The sequence below is a fragment of the Dreissena polymorpha genome, chromosome 6 (assembly GCF_020536995.1).
Source record: "Dreissena polymorpha isolate Duluth1 chromosome 6, UMN_Dpol_1.0, whole genome shotgun sequence".
NCBI lineage: Eukaryota > Metazoa > Mollusca > Bivalvia > Myida > Dreissenidae > Dreissena > Dreissena polymorpha.
The window spans coordinates 22,137,943-22,150,521 of record NC_068360.1 but is presented as its reverse complement, the minus strand read 5'-3'; the positions used below and the strand labels follow the sequence as shown (position 1 = coordinate 22,150,521).

The 12,579-nt window shown below is 39.5% G+C and overlaps 1 protein-coding gene across 1 annotated transcript; it reads left to right on the top strand.

The window, feature by feature from the left end:
• Positions 1 to 6,403: 6,403 nt before the first annotated feature.
• On the top strand, positions 6,404 to 7,305 carry LOC127835259 (heavy metal-binding protein HIP-like). The gene is made up of 2 exons (XM_052361597.1): positions 6,404 to 6,617; positions 6,805 to 7,305. The coding sequence occupies exons 1-2, from the start codon at positions 6,443 to 6,445 to the stop codon at positions 7,257 to 7,259; spliced, it is 630 nt and encodes a 209-aa protein (XP_052217557.1). The 5' UTR covers positions 6,404 to 6,442; the 3' UTR covers positions 7,260 to 7,305.
• Positions 7,306 to 12,579: the final 5,274 nt, after the last annotated feature.

Below are 12,579 nucleotides of genomic sequence, written 5' to 3'. Positions count from 1 at the left end.
GTTGTTTTAGTAGCAATTGTAGTCCTTGGTGCAACATAACTCGCTTAAAATGTTTCACGGTCAAATACCATCGTACACACTGCACGCCTTGGTATTAGGATACAGATAATTGATTTCCTTTTTTATGCCCCCGGATCGAATGATCGGGGGTATATTGTTTTTGGCCTGTGTGTCTGTCTGTCTGTCTGTCTGTCTGTCTGTCTGTCTGTCTGACTGTCTGTCTGTCTGTCTGTCTGTCTGTCTGTCTGTCTGTCTGTCTGTCTGTCTGGTCTGGTCTGGTCTGGTCTGGTCTGGTCTGGTCTGGTCTGGTCTGGTCTGGTCTGGTCTGGTCTGGTCTGGTCTGGTCTGGTCTGGTCTGGTCTGTCTGTCCCTCTGTCTGTCTGTCTGTTTGTCTGTCTGTCTGTCTGTCTGTCTGTGGAAAACTAAAACCTTGGTTAAAGTTTTGCAATAATGAATAGCTTTTGCAATATTGAAGAAAGCAACTTGATATTTGGCATGCATGTGTATCTAATGGAGCCGCACATTTTGAGTGGTAAAAGGTCAAGGTCAAGGTCATCCTTCAAGGTCAAAGGTCAAATATATGGGTCTAAATCGCTCATTAAATGTACACTATTGCAATATAGAAGATAGCAACTTGATATTTGACATGCATGTGTATCTCATGGAGCTGCACATTTTGAGTGGTGACAGGTCAAGGTCATCCTTCAAGGTCAAAGGTCAAATATATGGGAACATATTGTTTCACAAAAACATCTTGTTTACAATGACTTTATGGAATGCGAAATTTTATAGTGCGTCATAACAGATCGTATATGTTTACGTCGAAACAAATACGTCATATTGTTGGGATCAAGCTCTAGACATTGGTAGCGTGTGTTTAAATTGAATCAGCCACGACTCCAAATTTATAGACATTATTCCATACTGTAAATTAGCACATATTTTTAAATGTCACCAGCACACTCCTCATAGCAATGACGTTTTCAAAGCGTACACAGTTATACGTATCGAATGTACATGTAGTTAAAATACTTCGTCACAAAAGAATACTCTAATGTTCCGTAATGAGTTGACAGACACATATTCTGTGAAGAGTTGCAATAGTGTAAGTGTGTTCGCGTTAAATTGATATTTTTACTTATTATTCGGATTAATTTTCAGTATGGATTGGTTATTAAGTTATTGTTTCGAGAGCAAGCTGATTTTACTGCTTCTCTCCGACAAGAAGACCTAAGACTGACTCGAGAATCAATGTCAAGATATACTAAATAGTTTCCCTAAATAATGCAATGTAAAAGCGACAACTGTAAAGGGGCCTTTTCATAGATTTTTTCATGTATTGAAGCTTGTCATTAAATGCTTTAAATTGATAATTTTAAACATTGGACCTAAAAATATCCAGTAAAAAAACAACAAGAATGCAATTAAAAAAGGGAAAAAGAGTAACCCTCAAATGGACTCGAACCACTGACCCATGGAGTCCTTGAGTAAAAAGTCTCCCGCTTAGAACACTCGACCATCCGTGCTCATGCTATCAGCGGATGTATTTTATTTATGATACAAACAGTCCTTGTAGTTTCCCAAAATATAACGACAACAGATCTTTCCAAATTATTCAATCGTTTCGCGTTGCACCGCTTTATAATGTTCAGGTTTTCAAATCGTCAAAAGATGCATAAAATGAATATTTTAGAGCATGGTTAATGTTCAGTATTACTATTTCCTCATAACTAAAACGAACATTTGCGAATCTGAAACATTTTTGTTTAATTTTGTCAATTTACCAAAACGTGAAAAGGCCCCTTTAAGCGAAAATAAATGCAACGTTTTGAACATAAGGACCCCCATAACCATACCTTTTCTTTAAGGCTATTCTTAGCGGAATCGATTTATGCAATAAAAAAGATATGCCATGTTCAAACCAAGAAAGAACATGACACAAGGCAAAATCGACGTTTCGCAACTTTTTTCCCGGCCGTTTTCTAGTGGAATGTAACCTTTTGCAGTGCAATTATTTACTATAGTCCTTAAGTTTATCAGGGATTTAGTAGTGAACACCTATTCATGCCCTACCACTATCTCCAGAAGATAAAACCAGAACAACAGTTTAAAGTTTCAAACATGCCTGCGAGTCAACTATGATATTTATACTCCCCATATATAGCATATAGTTGCCAGTTTGGGGTTCCTTACTTACTTTCGTCACACTTTTGTTACCGTTTCTCATAGCGCCTTCAATATTTTACCGATCTCTTACATATTTGGCATGTATATACCTTGCATGGATCTCTACCTTTTGATGATGTTTGAGGTCACTGGGGTCAAGGTCACTGAGGCTAATAATATATTTTTCCGTCACATTTTTTTTCAGTTTCTCATAGCACCTGCAATATTTTTCCGATCTCTTACATATTTGACATGTAGGTATCTTTCATGAACCTCTACCTTTTGATGAAGTTTGAGGTCACTGGGGTCAAGGTCAAGGTCACCGAGGCTAAAAATTTTTTAGATTTTTCCGTCACAATTTTGTTACAGTTTCTCATAGCGCCTTCAATATTTTACCGATTTCTTACATATTTGGCATGTAGGTACCTAACATGGACCTCTACCTTTTAATGAGGTTTGAGGTCACTGGGGTCAAGATCACCGAGGCTAATAATAGATTATCTCAAGGTCACACTTTGGTTACAGTTTCTCATAGCGCCTTCAATATTTGATCGATCTCTTATATATTTGGGATATAAGTACCTTGCATGGACCTCTACCTTTTTGATGAGGTTTGAGGTCACTGGGGTCAAGGTCACTGAGGCTAATAATAGATTTTATCAAGGTCACACTTTTTTCCACACCATGAAACCATATATCGACAAAGCATCATTGGTGAGCATCCATCAGTTTTCCTGATATCCTTGTTTTAAGAGAGTACAGCCCTACATGAAACGATTAATAAGTATACTGTAATCTCAACGGAAAGTTCGAAAAGTGGCCAAACACTACCGGCCAAAAAAACGGCCACGGACTGGCCAGAAAACGGCCACCGGCAAAAAAACGACCATGCATCGACCAACGATACCAGCCCAAAATCGGCCTAAGCAAACTACGGAATACCGTTAGGCCATCGTGGTTACACATTAAAATCCAGAGAGTTTGCGATAGTGCGATTGTACGATGGCGACAATGCGATAGTACAATGGCGACAACGCGATAGTACGACGGCGACAATGCGATAGTACGATAACGACAATACAAAAACGCGATAGTACGATGACGACAATGCGATAGTACGACGGAGACAGTGCGACAATACGATGACGATAGTGCGATAGTACGATGGTGACAATGCGATAGTGCGATAAAACGATGACGACAGTGCGACAACACGATGGCGACAGTGTGATAGTACGATGAACAAAATGCGATAGTTCGATAAAACGATGACGACAGTAAGACAATACGATGGCGACAGTGCGATAGTACGATGGCGACAATGTGATAATAAGATGACGACAATACGACAACGCGATAGTACGATTGCCACAATGCGATAGTACGATGGTGACAATGCGATGAAACGATGGCAACAGCACGATATGACTATCGCATGGTCGCCATCGTACTATCGCGATGTCGCCATCGTACTATCGCATTGTCGCCATCGTACTATCGCGTTGTCGCATTGTCGCCATCGTTCTATCGCATTGTCGCCATCGTACTATCGCATTGTCGCCATCGTACTATCGCACTATCGCATTGTCGCCCTCTGGATTTAATGTGTAACCACGATGTCATTAACAATATTCCGTAGCAAACACATAGCGGAATGGAAATCTTATACTATCAATCAATTATAATACGCTGGATACTTAAATTAACAAAATGTTACGACTGGATACAAAACTTATGCGCGTGATGGATAATGCCAATTTAATTCGCGGATATTGACATTACTGATCTAAGCTCAATATTAACAAAGGGAGACAATTCTCGCTTATGAAATAAATTAAGCATGGAAACGAATTAAAGCGCTACTGTGAATATTTAAAGACAAGCTTGGACCAAGATTGCAGGATTGGAAGGCTTTGGCGGTTGGAGGCTCGGGACTGGGCCGTGTGTTGGTGCGGGCGGGGTCTGGTCCGCGCGGTGTGCGCCTGCTTGTGCGGGGGCGGTGTACTCTGCACACTGGGCACTGCGACGAGGAGCTACTGCCTTCTACGACTGCCTGACGGACGCGAGCAACTGACTTACCCTTCCACTTCCGCTCTAGACAAATACACAACAACCCTATATATACTATACATAACCATTCACAGATCACCACCACAAGACCCAGGGTACATTAATGTAACATTCGACACTCTGAGAACTGAGACTCAACGAAATTGCACATTACGACTAACGGACGCGAACAATTTGACCAACCCCTCTACTTCCGACCAGGCATATACACATCATCCACATACAATGCCCTCAACATAATCAACATCAGATCATCATCACACGTTCCAGGGCAAATCAAGGTCTCATTGGCCAGCGTGCACTGAACTTAAAATTATTCTTTGGCGAATACCCGGGTTACCGAGGAAAATTTGACCTACTTTTGCTCAAAATTAAATACTTTCCCCTGAAAGGTCACAGGGGCAGGTCCGGCTGCAAAGACCTCGTAAGGAGGCTAGTAGGACCTGAAAATAAACTCTGATAAACACACAGATTGCAATCAACAATGCCTTATGTATGCTTGTAAGTAATTGTCTGTTAGTTTTCTCGGTTCAAAATGAACACGGAGAAGTATCACACCAACACAGAGGTAGACTTTTTCAGTATGATTACAACACGTGGTTTACTATTGTTAGGGGTGGGGGTGGGAAACATGGCTTTAGTTTGTGCATCGTTTTCAATTATGTCTATAATTTAACGGTATGTCATCATTTGTGTTTTTTTTATTATTTGAAGGTTTTATTAAAAAATAACTTTAAAATAGTCACACAAATTACACAAGCTATAGTGGAATGAAGCAACTTCTTGTTAAAAATAATTGTAAAATAGTCTTTCAAAACGGCGCCAAGCCAGAGTTTGTTAAAAATAATTGTAAATTAGTCTCTCAAAACGGGACCAAGTCAGAGTTTAATGAAGCTACCTTTAAAACAAATGAGTTTTAAAATAGTCCCACAGAAAAGTGAATCCAGTCAAAGAGTAATGATCCAACCCGCATTTCACTCGAGCTAGAGTAACAATATCTGGATATCATTCACTTGTACTTGTACCCCCCCCCTCCCTACACACACACACACACACACACACACACACACACACACACACACACACACACACACACACACACACACACACACACACACACACACACACACACACACACACACACACACACACACACACACACACACACACACACACACACACACACACACACACACACACACACACACACACACACACACACACACACACACACACACACACACACACACACACACACACACACACACACACACACACACACACACACACACACACACACACACACACACACACACACACACACACACACACACACACACACACACACACACACACACACACACACACACACACACACACACACACACACACACACACACACACACACACACACACACACACACACACACACACACACACACACACACACACACACACACACACACACACACACACACACATTCTGTCGTATCGTTGTTCTAACTCGATTTATAAACTGTGTGAGAGTATCACACCTTTTCTATATTTTTTTTTCAACGGAAATGTCACGAAGATCACTTGCACTAATCCGCTTAAATGATCGATTTTAAAGGCAGACTTGCTTGACGCTTCATGTAAACATATATTCATGTTGCACATTGAACTACGGTTCCCTCGCGAATCGATATGAATGTGAAAAATATTTGGAATAAAAAAATGTTTTCGTTACTGACATGAGGAAGTATTCTTGTATTTATTTTATTTTACAATTTGGGTCAAAATAACGATTTTGTTGAACTACATAAAATAAAATACATTCTGTGATCGTCGCGCCGTTGTGGATTCTTTTTGTATTATATCGTTTCACCTCATTGGGTTTATATATATATATATATATATATATATATATATATATATATATATATATATATATATATATATATATATATATATATATATATATATATATATATTTATTTATTTATTTATTTATTTATTTATTTATTTATTTATTTATTTATTTATATATACATATTATATATATTGCCCTCAGCTCCCCTCCCTTTCCTCCAACGTTATCAACACATTTAATGTGCCATGTGAATCATGGCAGCTATTACACATGTGTTCACACATCGGTATCATTTGCCTTATCTGTCATTATAGTCTCTGCTATTTTTGTCAGTTGCGAACAGGTCAGCGCAAGATGAGTTTCATTTTTTGGTTTATAGTTTTTGTCTCCGTGACATACGGCGCTGTTGATAAAGCCCTATTGCCGGAAATAAATTGTGCGGACGAAATTAAAGCCATCAAGGAGAGACTTGCAAAGGTTGAAGAAGAACAGGAGCTCGAAAAGGAACGCGATTTTCGATTAAATCATGGTTTGTATACGGGTTTTTGCTAAATCTGTAAGAAGATTGAACTAATAAAATACAACAATAACGTTTCGTAAGAGAGATTAGTGCGTTGTTGACTAGCTGACCGCAATAAAAATGGACTTGTTGTTTCATTCCGTGATTTGTATACCTGTAGATGTTCTGGCAGTGTAATCTCATGTTTAATACTCAGGTTCTGGAAGGCGCTCATACGAAGTTGACGCAGTGGCGTTCTTTGCAACTATTGGTGCTACAGTTGACCATCTGGGACAGGGACAGACAGTCGTGTTCGATCAACTATTGACCATGATCGATTCAACACATTCTGTAGGAGCTTATAGTGCCACCACTGGCGTCTTTACAGCCCCATTGAACGGGTTGTACGTGTTTTCTGTAACATTGTTGGCACTTAACACACACGCCACGCACTTAGCTTTGCATAAAAACAACACCCCGCTTTCAACAATCTACGTGAACGCGAATTCCGCATCCTCAACGGTTACCGTTTCGCTAGTTAGAGGAGATAGCGTGTACGTGAAACACATGGACAATGACCATGGCTTGTACGGAGCCTTTTATGGTGGACAGTCCACATTCACTGGGTTTCTGTTGCAAAGGGAGTACGACGACAGTCCAGTAGTTGGATGAAACAGAAAAAATGTCATACCAAAAAAAATAAAATCATTATACTGTTTCAGTCTGTGTTGTTTATTTAGCTTCTCATTTTACATGTTGCACAAAGAACGTGTTCAATGGAGTGATTGTTAAGGTCTCGATACATATTTGCCTTGAATAGTTTTATTACTATTACTATTATTATTTTTTACAGAGATAATCGTTTGTTTTAGATACATATTGTTTGCTCAAAAACACTGTATAGAATTTCTTGCCTCAGAAATATATGTCACAGAAATTCGCTTTTAGTGCAGATGAAATTATTACTTATTCAAACAGTTTAAATATTAACACAACAGTGCGAAACATGGTTCAAGGCAGTCATTCAGAGACAACAAAGAATAAGTGATTAACCCAATTATGCCTAGTGGACTCTCCCATCCTTCTAAATTGGATCAATTTATTTAAAAAATTAGGGATGTCTAGTATATTTATTTCTATATTTAGAATATTTTTGTTACAGAAATTCCTTTAAGCAAACAGCGCAGACCCTGATGAGACGCCGCATCATGCGGCGTCTCATCTGGGTAAATGCTGTTTGCCAAGGCCTTTTTTCTAGATTCTAGGCATACATGGATTAAGAACACATACATATTTCCACGCACCTATGGCACTTTCAAGTTCACGTATTAACTTAACTTTTCTATTATATGGATTGTTAAGGGAATGTCATAATATTTTGCTCAGCCCCCATATTTTTACGCGAACGAAATTGATTGCCCATTTTTTTTTTTTTACATAACATGCACCAAATGGAATCTTATTCTTAACTAATCTTTAACCACAAGAATTTGTCAACAATATGGACACTATGGAAATTCCTTCAGGGCTTTTAGACATCCAGTCCTTAAGTTGAAAATATTTTATTAGTTAAAAAATGAATCGGTTTCGTAAGCACTTATATCGAAGAAAGGTATAGCAAAGTGCAGACTCGTTTGTTCTTTATATTGTATCAAACATGTGCATTAATCACTTAAGCAAACGTTTGGTTATATATAGAAGTTTTTACTTTCATTCCAACCACACTGCTTCTCTAATTCTAAAATGATAAGTTATGCTTCAAAACTATAAACCGTAAGTTGTAGTGGTTATACTATAGATAAACAATTAAAGGGTTTTATAAATAACTATCTATACAAACATAAACAAATTCTGTGTATTTTCACATTTAAATTGTCATTAAACTACTGTTTATCATTGGACAGTGGAACCCAAACAAGATCAGAAAAATAAAAGCTACAGATATCCAAACGTTTAAAATCAACAATACCATGAAGGAAATAAACTACGTAATACAGAATAGTCTGTCCTAGTGTTGCCGTTTGGGCGTTTAGGGTTCTTTCTTCGAACAACACGTTTGGGTTTCTAAATATATTATATTTATGATTTAATATCATAAACATACAGGTTGACAGCATGAATGATATGCAAAGAATGACATTCTTATAATAAGTATACATTTCAATTATATATAAAATGATGTGTTCCGACGGTAAGATACCAACTGAATTAATACACAAATACAACTATTAAAACAAAATAATTACAATAATACAACCGACCGACATGAATATAAAATATGTATAAAATGCATATTTACCTAAATATATTATATTTATGATTTAATATCATAAACATACTGGTTGACAGCATGAATGATATGCAAAGAATGACATTCGAAATAGTCATTCATGCACACGGATGTGGTTGAGTGAATAAACTCATGCTTGACAAGCCAATTAACGTATTAAAATGTTAGTAAAAACAGTTCACCTTTCTACCCAGTCTCTACATACTGAAAACTAATCAACTACTACAAAAGAACGCTACTAATTCTGTTTAAAGTTAAAATCTACTCTGTCCAACCATTGAACAATCAGAGCAATGTTTCCTTTAAAAAATAATTTACTTCAATATCATTCAGAATAAATATATTTATGAACTAAATATATTTACAACAATGAAATACGTCTGCAACACATTTCCCCTCTCTAAGAAAATGTCGTCCTCGACATTATTAAAATTCAAACATCGCTTGTAAAGCGAGGTTTGATTAATCTCGTGATCAAAATATTTATGAAAGCATCGTTGTTAAAAAAATAATGACAACCACAATATTAACGTTTTCGTTTGCAACTGTTTATTTTCAATTTGAAAACAATTACATTTTGACAAATAAAAACATAATACACTAATTTGTATTTAAATACTCAATCGTGAATGTTAACAGCTGTGTATCTTTCCAATACAAATCCACACATGTTAAATTTATGCTGTCACTGTACTTAATCATTATTGCAAATACATAACAACACCAATCACAATTTATACTCCCCGGATGTAAACCAAGCCGGCCGACGGGTCTGACGTTGGCTGCAGTGCCGTGGTATCTCCTTCCGTTTGGAGCGTCGTGCAGCTGTTTCAACTTCCGACTGATGGCTGTCGGAACTCGTGTTCTCTGCGCGTTCATCCACGTCCGTGGAGGACTCGTCGGAAACCTCAGGCGACGAAACACGCTGCACTTCCTGTATCGGTAAGAAGGAACACGGCAGCAGATGATTCCGGTGGACGGTTTTAATGCCCACATCGCCGTTTTCCTTTTGAATGCGAAATACGGGAAAACTTAAATTGGGCTGATCTAAAATAACGTAAACGTCAGAAGACCATATATCACTCAGCTTGTGTTTTCCCTTTATTCCGTTATTCCGAAGTAGACACCTGTCACCCGGAAGTAATTTCGCCTCCTGTACCCTGATGTCGTAACGTTGTTTAGCCTTATCAGCATTTACGAGAGCGCATCGGTTGGCATATTTGTATGCGTTGGCTAAATGTAGCTCAAGTAGTCTCATATATTCTGATGGCGAGGCTCCACCAACACGTTGACCTAGAATGCCCAGTACAGCGTCAATGGCGAGCCGTGGTGTTCTGCCAAACATAAGGTGGTAAGGAGAGTATCCCGTAACCTCACATTTGGTTACATTATATGCGTGTACCAAGGCCGAAATTGCTGATTTCCAGTCGGACTTTCGCTCTGACTCTAGTGTTCGCAACATTTTGATGAGAGTTTGATTGAAGCGCTCACATTGGCCATTTCCTTGGGGATGATATGGGGTGGTACGCGTGCGTTTAACACCAGCAATCTTACATAGTCTCTGGATTACTTTTGATAGAAAGTTCTGTCCACGGTCACTGTGTAGTTTTTCGGGGAACCCATAGTGCACGAAGAAATTTTCAAATAACACTTTTGCGGTGGTCCGAGCGGTCTGGTTTTTCGTCGGAAAGGCTTGAGCGTACCGCGTAAAATGGTCGGTAATTACCAGTACGTTCTCGTAGCCGCCTTTAGATACTTCCAGTGACAAGTAGTCAATGCATAAGAGTTCCATCGGATAGCTTGATTCAATATTGACAAGCCCTGTTGCTATGATCGGCGGGCTTTTACTTCGAAGGCATCTCCCACACCTGCTAACCCACAAAGCAACGTCTGTCGCCATCCCTGGCCAATAAAAGCGTTCTTTAAACAGAGACAGAGTTCTATCACGCCCCTGGTGACCTAAGTCATCGTGTAACGCACGGAAAATTTCTTGTCGAGCTGACTCTGGCAAAACAATCTGATAACTGCGATCTTCTTCTGATGTAGTGCGATGGTATAAAACACCATTGGATATATGTAACTGTTTAAAATGCCGTAAGTACTTTTTCACTGCTTCCGGCTGACATTTATAGTCAACGATGTCGGGAAAACGTCCGCCTTCTACGAACGATTTAACGCGGGAAATAACATCATCCGCATTTTGACCGTGTGCCCAGTCATGCGTGCTTAATGTCTGGCACTTTGTTTGATTGTGTCGTGTGTCTGTGAACGTCGCGGCAATCGGTGTATCGTCAACAACATGTGCCGCGAGAACAGCGCGTATGACATTATTTCCCACCGAAACGGTATCGACATGTGGTTGTCTTGACAACACATCGGCGTCAATATTTGATTTTCCACTTCTGTATTTTATACAGAAATCATAATTTGATAGTGCCGCTTCCCATCGGAGACCACACGCATCCAGTTTTGCGGTAGTTTTTACATATGTTAGGGGGTTATTATCTGTAAGAACTTCAAAGGACACTCCATACAGATAGTCATGGAATTTTTCCGTGACTGACCACTTGAGAGCGAGAAATTCCAGTTTGCTCGAGTGATAATTTTTCTCCGACGGTTTTAAACTTCTACTCGCATATGCGACAACCCGTTTTGTATTGTCGTCCTGCATCTGATACAAGACGGCCCCGAGACCATTCAAAGATGCGTCCGTGTGTAAGATGAACGGCTTATTGTAATTGGCATAGGCCAAAACAGGCGTCGTACATAATTTGTCTATGAGCGTTTCAAACGCTTTTTGTTGTTGTTAACCCCAAACAAATGGACGTTTTTTCGATTTGTTTTCGTACCCAGCCAACAGGTCGTTTAATGGTCGAGCTATTGTAGCAAAATTTTCCACAAATTTGCGATAATAGCTCGCAAAGCCTAAGAAACTTCTCACTTCTTTGATGATGGTTGGTACTTTCCAGTTGCGGATGGCTTCCGTTTTGGATGGGTCAGTTTTGATCCCTTCTTCGCTCACCACGTGACCAAGGTAGGTAACTTCCTTTTTCAGGAAGTCACATTTGGATGCCTTTAATTTAAGGTTATGTTCTCTTAGCCGTTCAAAACAGGCTCTGAGACGCGACATGTGGGACCGGAAGTCGACGGAGAATATGATGACGTCATCGAGGTATATGAGGCATTCTCGCAGGTTCATCTCACCCATGCATGCCTCCATTAGCCTCTGAAACGTAGCGGGGGCATTGCAGCACCCAAACGGCATCCGGTTGCATTCGTAGAACCCTAGGTTTCCCACCTGGAACGCCGTTTTCTCCTTATCCTGTTCCTCGATTTCCACTTGCCAATATCCGGCTTTTAAATCAAGTTTACTGAAATACCGGGAACCAGCTAACAGGTGTAAGGTATCGTCGATCCTTGGAAGGGCGTATGCATCTTTATGTGTCCGGCTGTTTAGTTTCCGGAAATCGAGACAAAATCGTATCGACCCGTCTTTCTTTCGCACTGTGACGACATTCGATGAAAATGGGCTGTTCGACGGTCGTATGGCTCCCATGTCTAGCATTTCCTGTACATGTTCTCTTAACTCGCTGACTAGGCCTGGAGGCACTCTACGGTATGGTTCCTTAAACGGTTCTGGATTGTCAAGATGTATTTTATGTTTTACTATGTCGGTGCTTCCTAAATCTAGGGGCCCTTTTG

Coding starts and splice junctions, on each gene's coding strand:
- LOC127835259 (XM_052361597.1), top strand. CDS start 6,443: ATGAGTTTCATTTTTTGGTTTATAGTTTTTGTCTCCGTGACATACGGC. Junction 6,618..6,804: donor CGATTTTCGATTAAATCATG/GTTTGTATACGG, acceptor TTTAATACTCAG/GTTCTGGAAGGCGCTCATAC.